Below are 26386 nucleotides of genomic sequence, written 5' to 3'. Positions count from 1 at the left end.
TGTTATGGATGATTGATCTGTTTGTCCATATATATACGTACATATAAATGGCTATCAGCATATTAAGCAGGTAGCAGTAATGCTTTGGCTCATTGCTATTTGTAATGATATGAACTTCTTGTAATGCAATTTGACCAAGGTTATTCAAGCCTGTTTCGCAATGGATCCTTTGTGGATTTGATGCAGAGTCAGCTGTTTTCCTAAATCCAACATATATGAATAATTAATTAATTAATTAATTAAATTCAATGCGGTCTTTAGCAAACATTTGGGCAATCCTGGTCAAATTGCATGCTCATATGACCATCAGCATATTTTAGGCCATCTGCGTATCCCCAAATCAGCTTGATCTACAGGCAACACTACAAGAACCCGGTCGAGAACCCAGTTCAGTCACTGGTAATCAGCGCTATTCGCTTCAACTGTGGTCCTAATGTTTTGGCTCATTTGGTGCATATATTGCCAATGGCTTAAAACGAACATATGTGTGTGCGCGAAGTCCTGAGTGAATTACGCACCACTACGTGCACGGGTGTGCACACACTTGCAAGTGCATTTCCAATGTGCTGTTCTGTGAATCCGTGCACGTCGGGCCCTGCAGCTCAGAGCGGAGTGATGGAGGGATGATAGTGCTCCAGTCAGTTATCGAGCACTTTAAAATGAACCTGTATGTTTCTCCACAGGTAGATATTGAGCCCTGTGTTTTTCAATGATATCGAGCGCTGTTATTTGAAGCTCTGTTTGTCTGTATGTGTGTGTGCCAATGTGTGTGTGTGTGTATATGTGTACCAAGTCACGCATGCGCGTGTGGCCCATGGCTGGGCTGATATTGGTCTAAAGAGTGTGTGTTATATTAGGAATGGAGGCGCTGGGCCCCCTCTGTTATTGAGTAGAGCGCATTGAACCTCGATGCATTACAGCTTGTGTTATTAAAGTTAGAGATAGGAAGGTGTGTGTTATTGAACCATGGAGCGACTGATACGGATGGAGAGAGTGGGGGGGTAGAGGGATAGCAGGGGAGAGCGTGAGGGAGATTGATAGAGACAAGGAGGATGAGGGAACAGAATTTGAAGACAGAGTGGAAGTGGGAAATGGAGAATGTGGGGGTTTTGTACTCTTAAAGATCCCTAAGCAAAGTTTTTTAGGCTGCCGAGGAAAGAAGCAGTGGTTCCACTGTAGCTCACTCTGCAGCTTGAGCTGAGATGACCCCAGCTGTGCATATTGGGCAGAGAATCCCTGATGAGGATACTGATAGTTGTACACTTTAGTTAGTAGTGTGTCAAATTTCACAGTATCTACATCAACCTGAAATATAAGAGTCAGTTATGATGAGAGATATTAATATGTAGAAAAGTATGCACTTATTTCTTTGGCTAAATCAAATCTAAAGGGCTTGTTTTGATTGGAAAAACTATTTATACAGTCGTGTAGACAGTCATGTTTGTGCTTTCAGACTTCAGAATACTTTTGTTATTGGGCTGCGACAAGCGACTTAATTATAAACTATTTTGATCATCGAATAATCGGTCTATTATTGAAGCGAATAATCGATTATTTACATAATAAATCACTAAATAACCAAATTACCCTTATGCAGCTATCAGGTATGAAATTTAGCTCCACTGTTTTCAGAAATTCACTGTTTTCCGTTAATTCGTTTTCCCATGATTTTCCCAAGACAAAAGACAGGCAGATGCGAGACATTGGGCTCTAACTTACACCCTCCAAAAGGCACGTTGTGATGCTAATTGCTATCTTACACCCCACCAACAGTCTATTTTCCTACCTTCCGCCTGTGATGTTCAAATAGCAACTCTGCTTACGAATATATCTACGCCGATATCTATGGCATGGTGGTCTCGAAATGAGATGTGTTCAGGTCACAGGCGCCACTGACAGCAGTGCACAAACCTACAGTGCATGCCAGTTGGCAGCTATGCTAACTTTTACATCAATAATAAACAGAAATACAAAATAAAATACTATTATTCTAGAGTCGAGACACTCCACTGCCTCAGCAAGCCTTCCCAGGCCGTGAGCAATGCACCATTGAAATAGCAATCCACCAAAGTCAGACCACACCTGAATCTTAATGGGAATGGCACGTGACACGCTGAATGGTTTATTGCATGTTACGCCCAAAACACACCCATGATTAATTACATTTATTACACCATAAATTAAGCTGTGCGTTTGATGGCTCGCCTAAAGATTGCTAAAATAAGGCCCATTAGCTGCGTTCCAAAGCATAGGCTGCAGCCAAGGTAGGGCGGGTCCTTCATAGGCAGAGATGGGATTTATAGGACATTCGATTGGTAGGAGGGGCTTCAGGCATATTCCTCTTGCCAAAATGTTGTTATTTCATAACAGCAACATTGGAGATACAAGGTTTATGCACTGTGCAGACGTTTCAGGCACCAAAGCACATTATTTTAAACCATTTATCTCCTCAATAAGAGTGTTTTTGCTGGTAAAGCAACTCCAGAACACGTTATAACAGATGCTGGTAAACATAAATACAGTCAAATGTTACAAGAATCGCTCATGTTGAAGAAAGTACTTGAGATCTTATGAGATAGTTTGAACAACAGAGCTTGGATCGCATGGATGTGTTCAACTGCATCACCAGCTCACCTGATTTAACCCCATTAAGCAGTGATTTACCATATATTAGATAATTTAAAGACTTCATGAAGCATTGAATTGTAATAATAATCAAACAAAATCAGGTCAAAGGTCAGAAATGGAATTTGTCTGAAACGACCACAGTTACAGGGTCTATAAATAGAACCGGACCTCTGGACGTTTCATTACATTTTACAGCATGGGACCATTATGCTTCTAACTCTAACTAAAACACTTGTGGACCCCAATTAAGTAATTATGTGACTTGGTGAAAAGCGGGAGGTAATTCAAATGTGTCAAAGCATGGAGGCAAACACTTATTCTCTTTTTTAATCCTTTCTTTTTCATTAGTGTAATTAAATGTTTTTTTTTTGATGTTCTAAACTGCTTCCCGTTGAGTGGTAAAAATTTCATAAGTTAAACACATCATGGTGCTGTAATTTAAGACAATATTAGGTCTAAATGGGGTGAACAGGCATTTTTAACAGGAAATGAGTTGAATATTGCATGTTCATTTGGTTTCGGCTCGGAAACGTGATGTTTTTATAGGGATGCACCGATGTGATATTGGGATCGGGTATTGGTCCCGATATTAACAAAATTAGCTGGATCGAGTATCGGATAATTTGGCTGATCCATGGAACCAATCTTTTAACTTTAATTTAGTGGCGTGAGACTGCACTAAATGTGCAAATAAATAAATTACAAATGGTAATTTAGTACATTTATATCTATGAGTTAATTTATTATATTATATAAAGTCATGTTTAAGTCAGTACAGATACCTTAAGTCTTTCCCACGTGGTGAAGTATAGGGTTTATTAATTCAGCAATGGTATCGGACTGGTATCGGGTATTGGCGGATATGCAAAATTTATGTATCGTATCGGTATCGATATCGGAACTGAAAAAGCCAGATCAGTGCATCCCTAGTTATTTATCTTTATAGCAGTCAGTGGCATCACAACATAACATGCATTAATGATAATCAGTATGCTATGAGTATATCTTTTTCAGCTGACCAACTACATGTTTAGGTATAATTAGTGTTGGGTATAGTACAAACCAGCACTTAATTACATCAGTAATTAAGTACAATTAAAAAGCAATTATAATTTTTTATAATAATGCTGGATTTTTGTACAGATCCTGCAAGTTATTTGCAAGAACTGTAAGATTTTCAGTTTGTAAATAAGAAAATACTGAAATAGTATGCAGCTCTAAATATTCACAGTTTGAACTTCTGATTTACATTTTTTTTTGCACAGCAGTCTCAGCACAGAGGTTCCTCAGGATGGTGCAATAAAAAAGTTTTGTAGCGGAACGGAGCGTCCAAGGAGGTTACGTCCAAAACTGCACACATGATTTTGGATGCATCCTGTGATGTCCTGGCACGTAGCACGCATAATTGTGAAAGTGCTTCACAGATTTAGATGTCTGATGTAGAAATAATGTGATAATTGGGCAAATCTGTAAGGCCTTTGTCAGAATTTTGCTTAAATTCATGTGACTGCAATTACTGGAGGGGTGGGACGGCAATATAGCCACACGTAAACAGCTTTAGTTACAGATATCCATTACCTTACAAAGCGGCCTCCTTTAAAAAGGCCTGAAACCAAACACGGATATCCGCTGATGAAAAGAGAAGAGGAAATAGCTGGAAGAAGGAGGAAGGAAGGACGAGAGTGAGAGTCATCGATTCTATCTGAAGGGCAGAGTGGATGGTGGAGAGGTAAATAAAGTGTAGAGGGTTGTGTGGCAGCGTTCACAGGGTTTTAATGGCTTTATTTGATACTGCTAGTGTATGTCCTGTCTTTCCCATTCTCTCATCCTCTCACTTTCTCTTCCTCATCGGCCAGCATTATTAACTAAAAATCCAGCCAGTCTACTCAATCCAACTCTTCTCTCTTAACTCTCCAATGCACACACACACTTCTCTGTCCTTTTCTTCTGCGCTTCTGAAAAGAGCACCCCTAGATCAATCATCTCTGGTATTTAGAGGGTCCCAATACCCTTATATAATTCTTAATCCTCGCATTTACCCCAGACATGGGTCAAATTCACATTTAAAGTGTTTGAATGAGGATTTGAAGTTCTCTCTGACGGCCTTTTGCTCCCCCGGTGAGGAGTATTGAGCCAGATATTCTGAATGACCAAGTGCAATTTCCTTAAATGGTGCTTTTATTCTCCCATTCATTCTTTTCATATCCAAGTCCAGCGAAAGAATCAATACCTTTACTGCAAGTTTTTTCGAAATACCTACCCAGTCCCTACAAGCACTGGGTTTACAGTCATTGGAAGTAGCTTGTCTGTAGCTGCAACCCTGTCCATCAAAGGGAAGGGACCACCATAGGACCTCCAAGGACCAGATATTGCTGGGATTCTTGCATCCTGAGTACACTTACAGACCATTATCTGACATATCTTCCTTGCTGGAAGGTTAGAAACTGTAGCTCATCCTTTTCCATGGACAATTAGTGTCAGTCATTCTCTAACCTATCATCCTTTGTCAGTTTCCCACCACATGATCACTGTTGGTTGACTCATGGCATCCCAGCAGTGGCGCTGAGGTGTGGAAAAACTCTACCTAGAACTCTAGAACCACTGCTTTGCCTGATGCATGTGTATCAGCACACACACGCTGCTGTACAACTAAAAATGAATAAATCTGGTCAGTGATGAGCCTACTAAGGTCTCTTTCCACTGATGGATGAGGTTAGAGCTGAATGTCTCATTGAATATCAAAAGCTGAAAGGTTAAATACAGCCTACATTAATAACAGTGTTGTCTTAACACATTTTACATGGGAAATTTACACAATTTACCGCTTGGATCAGATGTAATTGATCAGTCAAGACATGTCTAGTGTCTGAATTTTGTTTCCTTAGTTGTGCACTGCAGCTGTGCTTCTTATATAGCTAATAAACACTGGAAGTCAATAGTCACCCCAATCTTTTCTATTGGAAACTGCCTGCAGCTTCTCTAAAACTGCATGAAGGTCTTCTTAAAGGCCATGCTGACTTACATCCATGATTTAAGGTGCACTACGACTTATTGTGACCTATAAAAACATATAAGACACCTCTAAACAGCTGAACACCAATGCATACATTGTAGTTTTTTGTAGCTTCAGTGTTAAACTAAGTATGTGTTCATACTAGAGATTTTTTTTTGGACCCAGGTCTGCTTGCTCTGTGAGTTCGGCACATTTGGTCAGGAGTGAAAGCTGTGGTGGTCCAGAGCACCGATCCCCGGCCCTTCTGAAATCAGTGAGCTGGAATTTGCTTCAGGTGGACTCTGGCACGGGCTGCAGGTGTGGAAGCTGCCCGATCCCGGGCCTGCATGCAGGGTTGCGTGATGGGTTTATTTTTTCACGTAACTGCTTCGACTTATTGCCTGTTAGAACGGTTCCTTGTTTACAGCTGTTCCTGCATGATGAAATGGCCATTTTTCCAAGACAGATTTCAAGAAAAATAAGAAAAAGCAATAAACGGGTGAACCTAGGTGCAGAAAAGTGACGTTCGAACCTGTGCAATCAACTCACAATTCAGATCGAATTCTTTTGTGTGAAAGCAAACCAGTGATCATGAGCCCCATGAGTCCAGAATCGGCCCTGGCTGCAGACATTTGTATTCAAGTGTGAAAATGCACTAAAGAAGGCAGAAATCTGGATCACAAACATGTCTTGACAGGATTGATTATATCAAGGGTAAGCAGGAAATTGTCTAAATTTTCACTTTCATTTATAGAAAGTAGCAGTTTAAGATAAATTGAAAATTGGTTTTGTTTGCTCCTGGGCTCCCCCTACAGTTGGGGAGTGTAATTCGCTCTTCACCCCTGCTGTAATTATAAATTTTCATTTTAAGTGCCTCCTCATGGACAGCTGTACACATGCATTTGTTGACAAGCTGAAAGATACAGCAAGTATAAGAGTAATATTACAGGATTTTAAACAAATTTGATTTGGGTTCTAATGCCTCACACAGTGCTGGCAAGAGGTCTTGTGTCGGGGGACACACCAGCAAAAACCAAAAAAATGTGTGTTAAAATATGAAATATTTTATTTTCCACTCACACTGTTGCATTGCAAAAGAAATACATATACATAGAAACACAAAAAACAGTATTTGGCCCACTGTAGCTGTTTCAGATAAAACGGTCATTAATTATCCATCCAAAATAGATAAACTGGCAACTTAGTGTGTATTAGCCAGTGAGAGATTTAGAGGTATGACATGTGTGCTGTTTGGTCTGACATAAAAGAACTGAAGCTCTGGACCCTACTTTTGGCTAGAATACTTGCAGCTGAGTTGTATACACACACACACACACACACACGCATGCACACAACAAGACTCCGAGTCAGGCCTAGGTCTGCCTCCCATATGGAAACAGATTGTAGTTGATTGAAGCATCAGTAATCAGTGTGAGAGCGCGTCCTGCTGCTGCAGCCCCATGTGAAGAGCGGAGCATTCCTCAAGCTCAACTTTCCGTGACGTCAAAAGCTCTTCTCCCACCGAGGCACACTCCGCACTCCCACCGCGCTCTGTTCCTGCAGACACACTGAGCTAGCAGTCCACCTCAAACCCGCTATTACACAAACCGCCAGCAAACACTTTCGATTGCTGGTCCATTTGCCGGGGTGAGAGAAGGACAGATAACGTGCAATAACCCGTTCAGAGAGGCAAGGCTGCTCAGAGATAACGGAAAGTTAGCGCCTCATTGGCAGGGCTTGTGTTCTTATTTTAGACTCCTGAAGCTGACTTTTGTGACATTTATGTTGTTTTATGTATCAGAAAATTAAATTAAATTAAATTGCAAATTAAACTGGCTGTTTTGTTACTGTACCCTTAAGATGGATGTAAATAACCTCTGGTCTGATTAGCTCTTCAGTACTGTGCTTCAGTCAAGGCTAAAATGTGTATGGGGATCAGACTGGTCCAGTAGACTAAGACCCTGCCACTATGATTCGAGGATCACTGGTTCGAATCCTGGGTCATGCTGCCTGCCATCAGTAGCCAGAGTCAGAGAGAGCACAACTGGCCTTAATCTCTCAGGGGTTCTCATCTCTCCTAGTGTAATGTTGGTCAGGCTTATGTTAGCTGTTGTATCAGAGCTAGGAGCCGCCTGTTCCTGTAAGCGAGTTGTCTACCTAGTTCAAAAAGGGGCAGTGTCTGGCTTCACATGTGTGGGAGAAGACTCTGTCACTCTCCTAGTGTTGGGGTAGTTTACATAGTTGGGATAGGGGGAGTTCACATGAACAGTGAAAAAAAAGGTAGTTGGCCATTCAAATTGGGTAGAAAATGAGCAATTGGGTAGACTCCAAATGTGTAAGAAACAATACTGTAAAAAAAAAAACTAACTCAGCTTAGTCAAATTGAATTGAGTCTTAAAAACATTAGTAAAAGAGCTGCAGCTGAAATTGATTAAATATTGCAAGATATTTAGGTAGAACGTGAAGCTTCTTAGACTTCTGGCCACGGAAGGATGTGGTATTGACAGGATTTGAACTTATGAACTTCAACTTATATCCTCACACTTGATAAGCAGGCAGTTAGGTAGCTGCACCACCCTAGAGCTGAGAAGCCATGTACATTTCTGTGTTCAAAAAAGAATGGAAAGGTAAATTTACTGAGTCATTTCACAGCTCTAGGGTGGCCCTACAGTCTAACTGCTGCTCATTATGTGTGAAGAGATATGCCTTTCAAATCTCAGAAAGGCCTAAGCGCTCCATTGTCAAAAGACTCCCAGTCTGGGGATGTCATGTGATGGTAGAGTTCTAACCTGCAGATGAGCAGCAAACAAATTTAGGGGGAGGTTAAAACCCAGGCTTACACAATATCTAATCCGTTTCTGCTGCAGCTCATTTACTTATGTTCTTGAGGCTCAACTCAATGTGTATCGTTGACCAAACTGAGATGCAAAAGTAAAAAATGGGAGTTAGGAGAACTTTTCACTAAACTGAGTTGAGTTAACTCAAAAAATGCAGTTGGCTCCACTAAATATTTTACAGTGAGTTCTCAAAGACTGTGAATGAAGCACACATCAGCTGCTGTGTTCATGTATCTGTATTCTTAGGAAGGATGTAATGATCCATGTTCTTCCTAACATCCAGGAACAACACAATGTTTAATGGTTTTCCCAAGTTTAATCATCTACTTTTACTCCCACAACCCTGCAGGAGCAGTGCCTCACCTCACAGCATAAACGAGTGGGCTGAACTGCTGTAGGCTGAGTGAGCAGTCATACAGTATGTTTCTGACACCATAAGCATGGGCTGGTTTTCTGGTGAACTGTACGTCGTGAAACTGTAGCTGTGTTTACATACTGCGTCAACCTGTCATCGATTTCAAAAGAAAACATCAGGAAAGCGTCCTTTAAAATAATAAAAAAAGACAAGGCAGAAGAAAGAAGTGTCAGGAGGTGACGCCTGGGCTGTGTTTTGAAGTAGAGTGCTAATCAGGTGGAGACCTCTCTGTTCAGTATTGATCTGAGTGAAGAGGTCTCTGCTCTTTTCAGTTTTCGGATGTCATGATCATCATCAAAAAACTCTTTGTCTTCTGTTTCTTTTTCCTCGCCTGCTTCTTCTTCTCTTTTCCAACTTCTCAGACTTTCCTTCCTTCTCTTCTGAGAGCTTTTCTCTTCTCCTCTCTTCTCCTTTTCTCTCTTCTCCTCTTTTCCAACTTTTTCTCAGGCTGTACTTTTTTTTTTCTTTCCTTCTCTTGTCTTCGCTTTTCTTCTCAGATGTCTTCTCAGTTCTTCTCAGATTCCTTTCTTATAATCCTTTATCATCTCCTCTAATCTCTCCTCTTCTCAGAGGTCTTCTCTGTTCTTTTCAGTCTTCTCTTCTCAGACTCCTTGTCAGGCTCCTGGTCTCCTCTTTAGTTCTCTTCTCTTTCCAGACCTTTCTTCTAAAGTTTAAACTTCTCATCTAGTCTCTTCTCTGATGTCTTCTCAGACCTTTCTTCTCATACTTCTGTTTTAAGGCTTCTTCTCCTCTTAGGCCTCTCTTCTGTTCGCTTCTCTCCTCTCCTCATCAACCTTTTCTATGATTTCTCTTCTCGTCTCTTCTCTTCTCTTCTCTTCTCAGATGTCTTCTTCATTCTTCTTAAACTTCTCTTAAACTTCCTTTCAGTCTTCTCTTCTCAGACTTCTTGTCTAAGGCTCTTGGCCTCCTCTTTACGTCTCTTCTCTTCCCAGACCTTTCTTCTAAAGCTTCTTCTCTTCTCTTCTCTTCTCTTCTCTTCTCTTCTCTGATGTCTTCTCAGACTTTTTCTCTCATATTTCTCTTTTACGGCTTCTTCTCTTCCCAGGCATCTCTTCTGTTCACTTCTCTCATCTCCTTATCAACATTCTCTTCTCATCTCTTCTCTTCTCAGGTGTCTTCTCCATTCTTTTTTTTTCTTCAGACTTCTCTTCTCTTCTTTCTTCTCTTCTAATCTCACCTCTTCTCAGAGGTCTTCTCAGTTCTTTCCAGTCTTCTCTTTTTAGATTTCTTGTCTAAGGCTCCCAATCTCCTTTTTACTTCTCTTCTCTTTCCAGACCTTTCTTCTAAAATTTCTTCTCATCTTGTCTCTTCTCTTTTCTTATCTCTAGAGAGGTTTTCTCAGGTCTTCTTCTCTTCTCTTTGGAATACTACTTTAGCAAAAGTTAAAACATTTACTTTCAAAATGTAATGGGTTCATTCACAATGTCAGTGGAAGCACTTTCAAAAATAAGTCCTGATACAAAAATAGAGTTACAGGGTTTTCTTAGGAAAGTGGCATTTGCCTGAAAAAGTAATTTAGTGATTAGTGTAACAGTTTAGTAAATAGTACAGAGCTGTAGTTTATAAATATGCAACACTGAATGAGAGTGTTTATGTGTGTGTGGGCTTTAAATGACCCTGCCTATTGGTTTGTATTTAACATGCTGGTGGTGTTGTTTCACATGTTTGGAATTTCACATAATTTTATCAGATTTGATAAATTCTTTATGTTGATCTTCTGAATAACAATGCAGAACATCTCTTGTGTTTTTATAAGCCTCATTAAAGTTGGATTTCCTCTCTCTTTGTGTCTCTTTCTCTCTGCAGCTCTGGAAGTGCATGTCCCCGAATCTCCAGTGGTGGCACTTTTCGGGACCGATACTATCCTTAACTGCACCTTTTCTGGGGTCTCAACCTTTAACCTGTCGGATCTGAGTGTGTTCTGGCAGCTGGCGGACACTCTGCGGAATGTACACAGTTACTCAGCCGGGCAGGACCGACTTACTGACCAGGAGGAGAGGTTTGCTAACAGGACCAGCCTTTTCACAGGGCAATTAGCTGCTGGAAATGCCTCTCTGCTGCTGAAGAAAGTGCAGGTGGCAGACGAGGGGATCTACACCTGCTTTGTTAGGGTGGAGACATACGGCAAATCAGCCATAGCCATGCAGGTGGCAGGTGACGTATCACTTTTACTAAAGAGTCTGATTTCATGCACTTATTTCATGTGTTGTAAAACCTTTTATCTCAACAGAAATTGGGGTTTTAACTTATCACAAACTCCAGATCACATTAGAACAGATGCAGGGAAACTGCAAATATGGGAAAAAGCAACAAGAAGCAACCTTTTGAAGAAAGTAGTTGAGTAGTTGAGTTGTGAGCTAGTTTGCAGAACCTAATTCAACACCTAATTCACCTAATTCAACATTATTAAGCCCTGGTTTACCCAACCTGGTGTTGAATGATACCTATAAATAATACTAGACTCCCATTAGGAGAGCTTTGGAGATGTTTTAATGAACATAATTATGTAGTGGTATAAGTAAATGCTATATATCATCGCTGTCCAACGCATCTCCAGAATGGTGACTTTACAGGAGAAGGCAAGCATGCTCTTAACTTGGAAGCCAATGTAAAATAAGAGTTTATTCTAAGTAAGTAATAAAGCTCTGTCACTATGATCAGAGGATCACTGGTTTGAATCCCGATCATGCTGCTAGCCAGGGCCCAGTGAGAGCACAACTGGCCTTGCTCTTTCTAGGGTGGGTAGATGGCGCTCTCTCCATACATCACTTCACTGCACTTCACTGGTGATTGGTTGCCCAATGATGTTGCGTCGGTGGCAGTTCGTAAAATGAGGCGCTTGACTGTGCACATGTTGGAGGGGGCGTGTGTTGTTCTCCGCCCTCACCAAGTGCGATGGCAAGAGATTAGGTATGGGTTGGGTCATTAGTGGTCCAAATTGGGAAGAAAATCTGGAATATAAATATATATATTAACTTTATATGAGAATAAAGACACAATATTGGTTCTATTGGTCCATTGAACTGGTTCTATAATAGTTTTGATATAACAGCAACAATACATGATGTACACTGAATGTGTTCCTTTTAGTCAGGGGTTATCTGCACGAGCGATTATCTGGCACTTGGACTCAACAGCAATCCAACCAAATGACCAAATAATCAATGGCCAATGGACATTTTTGGATTTGTAGCCAGGAACCTCCAGCTAACTGAGGCTCAAATCACACACACACACACACAGCCTCATATCTGAGAGCACAACGTCTTAGGAGTGTTTTCGACTGTTTTCAGGCACATTTCGAAGACTGGTTTATCCAGGTTTGCTTGCTTTCTCTATTAATCGAACACAATTGGCTGTGCTCTCTCCATGTGGGTAGATGGCGTTGACTCCCCTCATCACTCTTGAAGCAATGTTGGCCGGCACAGGCGGCTGTTAGCTGGTGTGCTGTTAGCTGGTGTGGTGGATCTGGGGAACCTACTCGGGCAGCGGGTCGGCTGCCCAGTGCTAGTTCAGAGAGAGGTGGTGGCTGGCTTTTCATGTATTGGAGGAGACACATGTTAAGTCCTTATCCTCCTAGTGTTGGGAGCATCACTAGTGCTGGGGCCAGCCACAAACGAGTGGATTCACTGGCAGTACCAAATTCTGAGAAAAGATTTATAAACAAATAGATAAAAAAAAACAAAAAAACACTTGTGAGGTCACGTGCATTCCCTCTATATCTGTGAGTGCCCAGTCCTGGCACTGGTCTGTCTACACTCCTGCAGAGTTTAGCTCCATGTCTAATCAAACCTAGCACACCTGCTTCAAGTCATTAAGGCCTTCAGGAGCCTCTGAATATTGGAGTCAAGTATGTTGGACCTGAACTCTCCAGAGTGGTACATCTCCAGGACCAGTATTGAGAACCTCTGATTTAGAAAGGCACAAATGACACAGACATTTCCACTTTGTGGATTCGTGGAACATAACCTCATTGTTCCTACTCTGAATCAGCTGTGAGGAGCATCGCAGGTGCATCTCTGGGTCTACTTCAGAATCTGGACTGTGATTTCAGCAGTTTCAAGTGGTGCTTCACTTTCGAATGTGATTGTCAGTGTAAGCTTACCAGAATGATACACCTTGATATTCCTCTCATATCCTTCTCCCCTGGATTTGGCAGATTTTGCAATATATGAAATAAATCGGCGAGAATTCCTGTGAGCTTTATTATTAGAGGGAGCCTTGAGTGCGATTTGTGGGCTCATGTTTTATTGCCTGCCATGCCACAAGGTCACCCTCTGATACAAAACCAAACATCATGCATCATAGGAAGCATCAATAAAGCTATATCTCTTGCCCGCTATACATGAACAATAGCAGGTGGACTTGCATGTCTAATGCGTTGGCATGGTCCAGACACTGTGTCCAGTCTTGTGATTCTTGGCACTGACTGAGTCATAGCAAAGGTCAATAACGGCTGATAAACAGTGACAGTGAGTCTGGATGCGTATGCTGAAGCCTTGATTTATAACTTTTTTGGTTTTTCATAAGATTGATTGACCCACTCTAATCCCCTAAGAGGAGATTTGGATGTTCAGGTATGGCTTCATGCACTCTTATTCTTATGGATAAGTATGCCGCCACTTAGGATGATACATTGTCATTCACTGTTGATTGCATTTGCTCTCTTCATCTCTCTCTCTCCATCTCTTACTGTCTCTCGGGGAAGGCCAGAGTGCCTTTTTTTCATCTCTAAAGATGCATTGCATTAAACACTGTTAACAATCAGAAATCCAGGGCTTTGCCAGTGCTTTTCTGGACTTGGCACAGCCGAAGGAAAAACAATTGTGGCATTTCCGATGTGGCCAAATCGACTGGAGCTATGTTTGGGACAGAGTTCTCTCTCACTTTCTTTTTCTCGCTCTCTCTTTGATTGGTTTTCAGATACTTAAAAGGGGTTCTTCTGTGGTTCTTCATGCTTTCTAAGCGACTGGTTGAGCTGTCTTGGTTTTGCTCTATGGTCTAATCTAATCCAATCGTGCCTTTCTAATGATGGCCTTCATGGGTTTTTGAATATTAGAGCCAAGTGTGTTGGCCTGAACTCTCCAAGGTGGTGGATTTCCAGGACCAGGATGGAGTATCCCTAATTTAGATGGCCAGGCATTTCCACTGATTTGTGGAACATAACCATATTATTTAGACTCTGAATCAGCTGTGACGAGTTTATCAGAGTTTAAAAAGAGCTTTAGAAAGCTATTGAGGGGTGGAGCTGTCTTAGTTTTGCACTATGGTCAGGAGATTATTAGTTAAAATCCCACTGATGCCATGTGGAGCTGTGGAACTGCCTTCTCTTGAGCGATGGAGCTCCATTTAATACCTTTGAGATGAGAACTGAACATCAAATATCTATACCTGACCTCACTGATGGTCTTGTGGCTGAATGCAATCAAATTCTCACAGCAATGTTCACAGCAACATCTAGTGTGAAGCCTTCCCAAAAGAGCAGAGGCAGTAAAAAGCAGACATAGGTTGTAAAGCCCCCTACATTGGGCTGTGGAGCAGTGGCACATGCCTTCCCTGGATTGATGAAAGTCCATCCAGTATGTGTGGGATGATCTGCAGTGGAGTTTGTGATGCTGAACTGAGCATCCAACCTTAGGACAAGACATCGCTAACGCTCTTGTGGCTAAATGCAATCAAATTCTCACAGCAGTGTTTGAATATCTTGTGTAAAGCCTCCTCAGAAGCGTAGAGGCTGTTACTGCAGTAATTGGAGGACAGATGCTCTATTAATACCCTTCAGAAGAACCAAATGTGTCTTCTGTGTCTACATGTTGATGTACCCTCTCTCTCTCTATCCTCCATTTTTGCTTTTTCTCTTCCATGATCTCAAAGACAGCCGTTCAGGCCTAAAAAAAAACCAGCTGATTTCATCTTTTTATTATTTTCATTTCTTCTTTATTGTTTGTTATTTTTGTTTGCGTGCTCTTTTAACTGCCTGTGACTCTCCCTTTTTCAGAAGTGTAGAGCAAATCTCCTCTGCTAGAGCTGTCACCATTACTTGATTAAACTCGCATTCATTAAAATGTACTTTTCCAGTGCATCAGCAGTGATTCGTCGGCAATCTGCATGATGATAGTGCATATATTAAACTCTCCTACTGCTCTCTCTTACAGTATACACTCATTTATATGCATGTAGTGATTTTATGTATGTCAGTGTGTTCACTTAACCATTTCCGAGCCGTTCTGTGGGATACAGATTATTATCTGTATCCAGTGCCTGGTTTGCTTAATCAGGTATGATATTGGTGGGTTTTGGAATATATGTATAGTAGTGCTGGCAGATATGACCTCAAATCAATATCATGATTAATCAAGCATTTGACCTTGGTTGCAATTAATTTGCGATTATTTTAATGAATGACAGACATGGCATGTTTCTTTGGTACAAGCTGATCGAGTTGCTTAGTTGGCTCGGAGTTTGAGTTTTTATTGGTCTATTTTAAGGGGACAATACATGAAGGCACACTGTGAGGAAAGTATTAATAGAATTTTTAAAAACTAAATAATAAAATAACAGATGTGAAGAAGATGATTAGAAGTTCTGAATGTCAGTTGATTAATTTACCCAGTAATGATAGTGTAGTATTAAGCCATTTCTATTAAAAAAACTTTTTATAGTTTTTACTATTTTTCAAAAATATGATTTGGTGAAATATAGGTTGTTATTGTCAGTTGAGTCCATTGTCATTATTAGTTTATTTAAAAAAATAGATGTATTACTTGATAAATTGTTAGAATGACTGATAGATTACTAGATTACTTAAAGGATCAATACTCATATCAAATATTTAAAAAATAATTATTTTAAAGACGATGAATGGTCTTGAATTCTTCAATTAGGTACATATTTTTTAACCTTTAAATGACCAGAATTACTGGTAGATTACTCAATTGTTTTTATATAAACAATAGTGACTGTTCTGTAATTTGAAATATTATCAAATAATTTATCATGATTTTTTACAGGACTATGCATGGTTTATTATTATTCAATTAAGTATTTTTTGCAAAACAAAAAATCTGATTAATCACCAGAATTACTGGTAAATTATTTGATTACTTGTAGAATCAGTAGTGGCCATTCTTGGGGCTAGATCTAGGGGACTAGTAGATTATTTCATTGGATATAAAACCAATTGTCATGACTGGCTAGATCAGACAATGACGGGTGAACACTTGCAGGGACGGTGCAATGCAAGATGTTTAATGAACATAAAATAGGGGAAACATAAACGTGAAGCGGCAGCAAAGTACAGGGAAAACTGAGAACCAAAACAAACTTGTGACAACGTAAAGTGGGCGAAAACAATAAACCCACCTGAGGCTGGTGGAAGGCCTGAACAGGGAAACAGAATGGGGAGATATAACTAGAACTAAAACAACTGGCCGTGCCAGCGGAAATACTAGGGAGAATATAAACAGCCCTCGTCAGGCACAACAGAACTTACTAGACGTGGTTACGAAGCTTTGGGATCAGTCGCCGCACCCGAGAGGCGACTCAGAACAAACCAGAGCAGTAGTACTCTCCTGAGCGGTGAAAGCCGAGCAGGACCCTTGGAACCATGAAGGACTCACACGGACGTCCTCATGAAGAGCTAACTAGACACTTGACTTGACTTGACAACTCATCAAGTTGGCTCAGAACGGTAAATTATTGGGAATGTGACTGCTAGCGCTGGCTCCCTGAATACCTCAGCCTCAGGTGAAACCAATATTGACTGGGCTATGAATGGTTTATTATTGTTCAACTAGGTCCAATTTTCTCTTTGGCCTTCAAAAAAAAAAAATTAATTACTCGATTAATCACCAGAATCACTGTTAGATTAATGGATTACTTATATAATCAGTTGTAACTGCCCTGGTCTTTATGGTTCAAAATAAAATAATATAACTTGCTTTTTATTGTTTAATTATGTAAAAAAAAAACATTACTCTGATTATTCGATTAATCACCAAATTCACTGGTAGATTATACAATCAGTAGTGACTGGCCCAACAGTCAATGTGGCTTAAAATTAAATAAAATAACTGGTCACAAATATGTAAATGAATATGCATGGTTTATTATTTGAGCTTTTTTGAAAATCTTGAATTACTCGATTAATAGTCAAAAACATCAGTAGAAAATTTGACTTCCAGGTCCATTAATAGTGACCGCCCTGGTCTCTATGTCTCAGAATGTAATATTTAATTGGTGACCAAAAACACTGTCTGGCTTTTACAGTGTATATGAAGTGTGTGTTGCCTGGTAGAGGATGTAGAGGTTGCGTCTCCGTGGAGATCTTCGTGTCAGTCAAATGAACAGTGCCGGAGGTTGCAGCCTCACCGACATCAATACCCTCTCTTTTCCTTCGGAACGCTGCAACATCCTGATTGCATTTCCTCCCCTTGTACCTGCGCCCCTCCCCTTTGTTTGCCGGGCTATGATTGGCTCTGGGAATTAGGCCGCCTCCTCACAGCCCAGGAGACACTGGTGCTGTGATTTCTCAGTCTGGGAGAAACAACCCTCGTCACCTCCTTCGACCGTATAAAACACACACACACACATACACTGACACACACAAGCTCCACTGCTGCCCGATTTCCCAGTGGCCCTTCCCGACTGTGGGGAAAGAGCAAAAGAGTGTGAAGGTTCTACCAGGAGAGGAGTGTGTCAGCAGATGCTTTCTGTCTGTGTGTGTGTGTGTTTTGCTAAGCTCCTGGAATGTAATTAGGGCTTTAATAGCCATCATGTCAAACTATTCCCAGGATGAGGCACAGTTAGTATGAAGGCTAAGCTACACTCATACTCCACTCCATTCAGTGACCAAACCCCAAACTACTCCAAGCTGTCTACACAGTGTCTTTATTACATATGTATAAGCATTGAATAATATTTATAAAGTTAGGTATAATTACTTTTGACTGTTAATCAACTCATGCTGCTACTTGCAAGATGATGTCAGATGTTTACGAAGTAAATGATCTGAACAATGCCCTTAAAACCGGCATCTTTTATATTTATAACACTGTTATAAAACATCTTATATATATATATATATATATATATATATATATATATATATATATATATATATATATACATATATACACACAAGATGCTTTATAACAGCATCATATCATCATATATATATATATTATAAGGTTAAAACAGCTTTGCTGGGATTGGTCCACCACCCAAATATTATCTTCTCAACAGTCATCCATTGGTCAGAAACTGAGGAATTATTAAGGAGGTGGGGAATGGCTGGTAAATTGTGCATCCAGAGATACAGGGCCAGTGTGTAGAGTTGTGTAATAGGTAGGTGGAACTCATAAAGTGTACAATGAGTAGATATGCAAGGAAGGTGTTTCTAATACATCTCTTCCATCTCTCCTCCTTAGCCCCCTACTCTAAGCCTTCAGTGTCCTGGGAGTCAGATCGTAACCCCAAGCCAGGTGATGTGGTGGCCCTTACCTGCCTGGCGTACGGAGGGTACCCCGAGGCCGAGGTGCTGTGGCAGGACGGCAGTGGGCGCAACCTCACTGAGAATGTCACCGTGTCTCCAGTAGCCAACGAGCAGGGCCTTTTCACCATCAAGAGCATCCTGACAGTGATCCTGGAGCCTAACAGCACCTTCAGCTGCAAACTGACCAATCCGCTGCTAGGGGACGAGGGCCACGCATCTGTCACCATCACAGGTAAGAGGCCTAAAGTCAGCAATCATGGTGTAGTCTGGTAGATCACCTATTCAACTGCAGAGCCAGCTGTAGTTAACTGTGGCACGGGTGTTCTCAGTGTCATCGTCTCTCCAAATAACATCTGTTCCAGCCCTGACTGCTTTTACTAATCATTGAGAAGTTAATCAAAACAATCTAAAGTCTATCAAAAGTCAATTAAAATCCTAGCTCTGATAGCTTTTCCCCCTGTTTCTCATAGCTATTCTTTGCCAAGCTAAATGGGAAGAAAATAATGAATTGTCCAATTATGGTCCAATAAGCATAGCCATCAGTTCCCTTCCATTGTTAAATGAGTTGAGTGGATGATTATTTCGCAGATTATCTCTATGAAATTAGAACGAGCCTTCATCAGAGATTGTGCGCTTAACAGAGGCAGGCGGCTTGAAAAGGAGGCCTAACCGTGGCTGGCTTTAGCCTCGGCTTAGCCCAGATACCACCCTCAGGATCGTAGGCAGGATGCAGGACTGGAAGTGAGGCGAAGGTCAGTGGGGTCATAAGGTTGAGCTCCAATGGTCTGGTAAATTGTGAAGCTGTCTGGGACAGGAATGGGGCCGGCACTGAAAAAGATGAAGGCGGACAGGCTCCACTTAACTCTGATGGTTAACAGCCACTGGACAGAGATGCTAATATTCTCAGGTGGTGAAATCTCCATATAGCCTTTATCCCAAGTTCAGGTTGGCTTTGGCTAATCAGATTAGTTAATTGATTTCATTTGAATCCACTAATTGGGTAATTGAAGGCATAGGCAATATGTCATCATGTCTTCATGTCTTTGCACCGTTAAAATGCTCTGATTTCTGCATTGTGAATTTTGACGTAAGACATATGGCTCGTCTGGCAGCGCAGAGACTTTTGAAAACGCTTTGCTCTGTACCAGAAGAGGCTTCCTGACCTTGTGGCCTGGCTTCAGAACCCTTCCTGGAACAAAAAGTGACCAGCTGGGCGGAAATAAAAAAATTCCTCTCGCGCTACCAGCTTGTCTCGCCTCAAACTGGCCTTTGCAGAATAAAGCAGCAGAAACCTTGACATCAGCTAAAGAAACTTTTGGGGGTGCATGCTTAGAGAGCTTTGTGCAGGGGCAGGTCTACCAGCATTTTGCAATGCTGCAAACCCAATTTTAGCATAAAACATGACTTTTGCAGTTTACTATGTAAGCGCAAGAAGCCTTTAGCTGCTGTAATAAGAACAAAAAGGCAGTCGCTGAACTTTTGCCTCATTTTTCTTATTGCAGTTTCCCTCTCAGTGCACAAAATAGTTGGAAGAGGTTACTATAATGAACCTCCAATTTGCTGAAGCCCTATTTGGACAAGACTAGTTTTACATGGGAAGGTGGAGGAAGCACAGCACATTTGTAAAATTTAAGACCGATTTGCATGGGGTAAGACATCTCTAATGACTGAAATGGGAGTGGCTACTCATATGAATACCATTCCATCACCTCCAAGAAACACAATGATAAAATTAAAATGTAATTAACAGCTATAGGCTACAGGATAAGCTAACAATAGCTTGCCTAAAACCGTCAGACGTCACATCGCGCCTCTGAGGAGTCCTTTGGTTCGTCTTCTGGATTTGACTGAGATTTTCCACGACCTGAGGGATCTTTGCCATTCACAGCATATCGAAATGCCTCCTTGATCGCCTCCAAAATCCTTTTCGACAGGATATGATGGAATATTTACTCACATGTCGATTCACACAGGATTAATATAACCCTGTGAGTCTTTTTTATGGCTTATTTCACAGAAGTCTCCAGAATCACGGAAGAACACACTCACAGTCCGTAAATGACTGGCATGTCTGTAACTGTCTGTAATTAGCTTCTCTTTTAGTTAATTTGCCCCTTACTATTTAGGTGCTGGGAAAAAAGATGAATACTGTAGAATGCTTAGCATCCTGGAACAGATGTGAGATGTTAAAGGTGCCAAAGAATCCATTTACACAGCATTTTAAGTTGCTGTTTGATGTATAAAGAGTAAGCATGAGACGTTTCTTGGGGTAAAACTGCTCATATGCAGTTTTACAACCCTGTTTACAACCCTGTTATTCTGCCTCTGTGCTGAACCGTGCTGATTTTCTGGATTTTTTAGGAACAGCCTTACAGCCTGATATTTTACTGTTTTCAGAATGGGATGTTAAACTACACTCTCGGCATTTGTTGTGCTTTCATGAATGTAACTATTAAGGACCAGAGCAATTCCACGCAGTCAAACTGTAACAAGTATTATCTTTATCATCATCATTAGCAACAATTTACATGCAGAGAGTGGGCAGCCGTTTAAATCTGTGGCTTCAACAGGCCCCAGAGCAAGTAGGTTGTTAGCAGCAGGCTGGAGAAGCGGTCCCAGCACTGCCCACCCCATCTGTGGCTCCATCAGCTTGGCCACCACAGCCCAAGAACGTGTCGGTAAACAAGTGGCGGATTGCGTCTCCAAGCTGCGGGATCACGCTGGCCTTGTTTGATATGAAAATGTATTTGCGTTTGTTTACAACAGCTGCTGTGTGCTCAACATCTTGGGTAATTAATTTCGACCTAGCACAGCTAAGCTATGCTTGTGTGGACGCTTCTTAATAGTAAATATAGCGCAGTGTTTTTCTAAGCACAATCAGGCAAAACATTAAGACCACCTGCCTAATATGCTGATGGTCATCTTCGTGTGACCAAAACTGCACAATCTACAATATCTCTGAAAGCGCCCTAAAGTACCTGGCACCAAGACGTTCCAGCAGATTCTTGAATCCTGCACATTATGAGGTGGATCTGCTGCAGATTGGATAGTATGTTTTTAGCTGTGATTCTTTGGATTCTTTGAATTTCTTTTGAATAGATGATCTGATTCTATAACTTGCATATTACACATCCAGGTTCATCCAAGATCATCCAGACCCACCTACACAATGGTTCTGTTAAAAAAAAAAACATCCATTGTAATGCTTCTTATATAGCATCTATCTACAACATGTTATTCTGCCTATTTACAACCCTGTTATTTTCTTGGATGTTATTTTTTTGGATGGCTATTGTTTGGTTTACGTCACTGCAACAGATCACAGAAGCCAATTAGAATAGCTTAGTGTAGCACTGTAACAATAACATCAGAAAGGCGGTGATCTTTTTTAATAGATTTGTTGTCATCTCAGAGACAGTGTTTTGCTACCCAGCAGTAGAGGTCAGTTGGCTAGCATTAGCATTAGCCTAGAACCCAATTAGCACACACTCACTGCCCCTAGTTTGGCTTCATTGCACAGCACTTTGGAGTTGTTCTTCTGATGCATGCTTAGCCCTAGTCTGGTAGGTCCAGTCCAGTTTGAAAGAGCTGGAAAGTGTTGGAGAGAAGAGCGGATAGAAGCCTGTCAGCCAGGGATATGACGTAGCATCATGGATACCAGCTTACTTTCAAAGGCTTTAGTTCCCTCGCTTACTGAGTTTACTGAGTTACCTGGCACATTAAAACCAGCAGAACCTGGTAGTGATGTGCTGCTTGTCTCCAAAAAAATGGACTGAACGTATCAACACCACCATATTCTCTTGAAGTGATCGTTGTGTTTTACCATGTCGCAGCTTTAGGACTCCAAAGGCTTTTGCTATTGGGCTGGGGGCATGTAGATTTTTATTTATTTTTTTTTTTTTGGGTGGGGGGTGTGGGGGGGTGTAAATATAAAGAGTTAAGACTGTTATGTAACAGTTTTGGGGTTTTGGAATTGGCCTGTCTTGCAGCTCTGTTTTGCCTGTGCCGGAACTCTCATTATTTTACCCCTTAAAAAGACTACGCCCCTTCTGCGGTCCAAAGGTGTTATTACAAACTTCTGTTACCTGAAAATACCCCCACTGGTTTATTCAGAAGTCCCGTTAGTAATACACCTTTATTACGTGTGTAATAAGCCTTGGATTGTTAAGGGGTTAACTATACCATCCCAGGGCCCCTTTATTGTCATTAAAACCTACGCCTTCCATTTAAGTTATTACAGAACCTCTATAACTCTACAGATTGGAACCTTTACCCTTTGTTAAGGCCCTTTTAACTTGTTTAATGTTCTTTCTACTCACACACAACCTCCATGGAACCGAAAGTGGTTCTTCTACCGCACCACACCAGAGGAAGAACTTTTCTGGCACAATGATTTCCCTATTTTTCTGTATGTAATACTGTACGGTTGCAGGGGCCAGCCTAACCCTGTGCTTGCACGGCAGTGCCGTTTGTGTAATAAATGCTGTTTGTGCTGCAATCAGGACACTGTGCATCTTCTGAGTGAGCCAGGCAGGAATCGTATTACTGAAGAGAAGAGAAAATCTGTTTAACATTCAAAAGAGAGCGTTCCAGTTGAGCAGACAGAGACCCAGAATCAGAACAAGCACATTAAAATGTCACACTTCTCCTCAAATTCTGATTGAAAAATTACAGTAGAAATGCAGCCGCCAGACGAACAGAGATAGCGCGAGGAGCTTCGCTGGAGAAATTCAGCCACGGAGAGACGAGGACTTGTCTAGCTGACATGCGAATCTACACATTTCACAGAAAGTGACTGCAGAAGTCACTTGGAACTCTTACATGCAGAAATAGAACGAGGGAAAGTGCTGAGTAAGGCTGTCATTGCTGCTCGATTAAACCTGATTACTCCATTTAAAATATATTGTAATAGACATTTAAATATAGCGTCTCTCTTGCCATATAAAGGCCTACAGACGCTCTGTTTTATGCATTTTTTTGAGAATGAGAACATAAAGTAATGTATCGTCACTGTCACTGAAATCGCAAAAATCCCAAAAACCTCCCTAACTTTCAATGGAAGTCAATGTAAGAAGCTGTTATTCCGAGTCAGTTTGCAGCTTTTCCATTGGTCCATTCATCATGCAATTTCAAGGCAACATAAAAAATTCTGTCCAAAAGTGAAAAACAGCTAAATTAAATATAAGTTTTTTGTGTGACAGTGACAATATTTTTTACACATCAAAGCTAACATGTCCATGTGGGTCCTGTATGGGTGGCCCAACTGGTACCCAGAATGTTGGTGGATGCCCACTGGGGTCAGTGATGGACCCCATCTGGGTTATGCACTTCATATACGGCCTAGATGGGATGCATGTGAGATTAAGGTGGGCTGTAACAATGGGGCCAATTTGGGTCCATGTACAAACCCACTCAGAGCCCATGCCCTCCCAGAACCCACCTAGCCCATGTTTCACCAATGTGAGCATGAGCATGTTGGCTGGGATATTAATAATAATTAAAAAAGCAGACATAAACAATGCCCCCATGATTTCCAGTGGTACTGCTGTTTTTAGAATGGTTCCACCCAGTAACCATACCCTGTTTAGACACCTAGGGCAAGTTCATTCCACCACTGTCCATTGTTTTTGGCTTTGTAGACATCAGGCAGCCAAGGAAGGGAACTCATCCAGGTGGGAGTTGCAGTACTCAAGCCTTGAGTTGACGGTGGCTTGAACAAGCTCCTGGGTGGCCTCTCTAGAGAGGAAGTTCTCCCCGTTTACATTGTTTTTGCTGGTCTTGCCATTCCCCCTCGTTTGCACTGCTCTCAGAACACAGTGACTGGCTACAGCTGTTGACATAGAGGTATGAGAGGGCTCCAGGTAAGTGTGTGTGTGGGGGGAGTGGGGGGGGGGGGGTGGAAGTATGATGATGATGAGAAAGAGAGTGACAGAAAGGCATGGGGTGAGACAGATCTAGAGGGATGATGAAGAGAGAGGGAGGGAGATTAAAGTGAGGTAAAGAGAGAGACAGTACGGGAGAGAGGTAAATTGAGATAAGAGGTGGTGGGGGGGGGGGGGGGGGAGTTGAGAGCATGTAATGGCAGCAGCTGTAGTTCCTGTGTGAAGCTGCTCATAGCCTGCTCGGCGCGTGGGGCTGCACTGAAGCCAGTTGTTTGGAGGCTAAATGGAGAGTTCCAGGCCTACCGACTCCATCCTTTACTGTCCCTCATCAGATCAAGTCTGTAATTCGATCTCAAGCCTTGAAATAGTGAGGGACTGAACAAGCACCAGGGTGGTCTCTCTAGACAGGAAGGGGCAGATTTTTTCCGAATGCTGTACAGGAGGAACCTGCACGTCTGAGTCAGGTTTGCGACATGAAGCAAGAACCATAACGATATGCCTAGGCTTCATGGTTCTGCAGCTGGAGTGACCAGGGGGGATTATAGGTGGGACGGGATGTCAGCCAGATATGTTGAGATGTGAGCAGAAGGTAGTCAGCATAGCAGACCACCGAAGATCGTACGTCTCCAAGACAGTGAGCATGCGATCACACGAGATCACATGTTCTAGATATTTTCCTCCACTTATTCTCTTATAGGATGTCCTGCCCATTTATACTGTTCTAGACATGTTCTCCACCTTTTACAGTTTAGAACACCGAATTTGTGCTGTTCTAGAATGTTCTCCTTCATTTCATACTGTTCTAGAAATGTTCTCCAGTTTTAGAACGTTCTCCCAATTTGGGCTGTTCCAGAACATTCTCCATTAGTTCATACTCTGTTAGAAATGTTCTCCAGTTTTAGAACGTTCTCCCAATTTGTGCTATTCTAGGACATTCTCCTTCATTTCATACAGTTCTAGAAATGTTCTTCAGTTTTAGAACGTTCTCCCAATTTGGGCTGTTCCAGAACATTCTCCTTCAGTTTATACTCTGTTAGAAATGTTCTCCAGTTTTAGAACGTTCTCACAATTTGTGCTGTTCTAGAACATTCTCCTTCATTTCATACGGTTATAGAAATGTTCTTCAGTTTTAGAACGTTCTCCCAATTTGGGCTGTTCCAGATCATTTTCCTTCAGTTCATACGGTTCTAGAAATGTTCTCCAGTTTTAGAACGTTCTCCTAATTTGTGCTGTTCTAGAATGTTCTCCTTCATTTCATACTGTGTTAGAAATGTTCTCCAAATTCATACTGTTCTAAAAATGTTCTCCAGTTTTAAAACATTCTCCCAATTTGTGCTGTTCTAAAACATTCTCCTTCAGTTCATACTGTGTTAGAAATGTTCTCCAAATTCACACTGTTCTAAAATATTCTTCCCATTCTCACCGTATTGAGACTTTTTCCAGAAATATTCTTCCAGTTTATGCTGTTGTAGAATGTCCTTGCCCATTCTACGTTCAACGTTCTACTGATCTAGCACACTGATCTTCCCTGTTTACACTGTTCTAAAATGTTCTCCAAATTCATACAAATCTAGAATATCCTCCCACATTTGCACTGTTTTAAAATGTTCTCCAAATTGCTACTGTTCTAGAATATTCTACATTCTACATTATTCTCTACGTTCAATGTTCTAGAATGTTCTCCTTCCCTCAAACCACAGTGGAATGTTCTCTCCCATTCATACTGTTCTAGAAATGCCCCCCCATTCATAAACTGTTCTAGAATGCTCTCTCCATTCCTACTGTTCTAAAACATTCTCCAAATTATTACTGTTCTAGAATATTCTTCCAGTTCTTCCATTCTTCCAGTGTCCTTCCCCACTCTACATTGCCCATTCTATGTATCTAGAACAAGTTCCATGTTCATACTGTAGTAGAATGTTCTCCCTCACTGACACTATAGTAGAATGTTCTCTCACATTCATACTGTTCTGCAAATGTATCCCCATTTATCACAATGTTCTAAAATGTTCTCCCCATTCATACTGTTCTAGAGAGTTCACTCTCATTCACATTGTTGAAGGTCCAGCTATTTACACTGTTCTACAGTCCATCGTACACACTGCTTCTCAGAACACA

General features: G+C 41.3%; 1 protein-coding gene across 2 annotated transcripts in view; it reads left to right on the top strand.

Annotated features, from left to right (window-relative positions):
* cd276 (CD276 molecule) overlaps positions 1–26386 on the top strand; it is a 123335-nt gene that overhangs the window by 23904 nt on the left and 73045 nt on the right. For both annotated transcript variants that reach the window (XM_072695198.1, XM_072695197.1), the window contains 2 exons: positions 10700–11047; positions 18322–18618. In XM_072695198.1, coding sequence (XP_072551299.1) covers positions 10700–11047; positions 18322–18618 — 645 coding nt within the window. The remainder of the gene's footprint in view (positions 1–10699; positions 11048–18321; positions 18619–26386) is intronic.

This window comes from Salminus brasiliensis, chromosome 13 (genome assembly GCF_030463535.1).
Source record: "Salminus brasiliensis chromosome 13, fSalBra1.hap2, whole genome shotgun sequence".
Classification (NCBI taxonomy): domain Eukaryota; kingdom Metazoa; phylum Chordata; class Actinopteri; order Characiformes; family Bryconidae; genus Salminus; species Salminus brasiliensis.
Note: the sequence above shows the minus strand (reverse complement) of the source record. Positions and strands in the feature narration are given on the sequence as shown.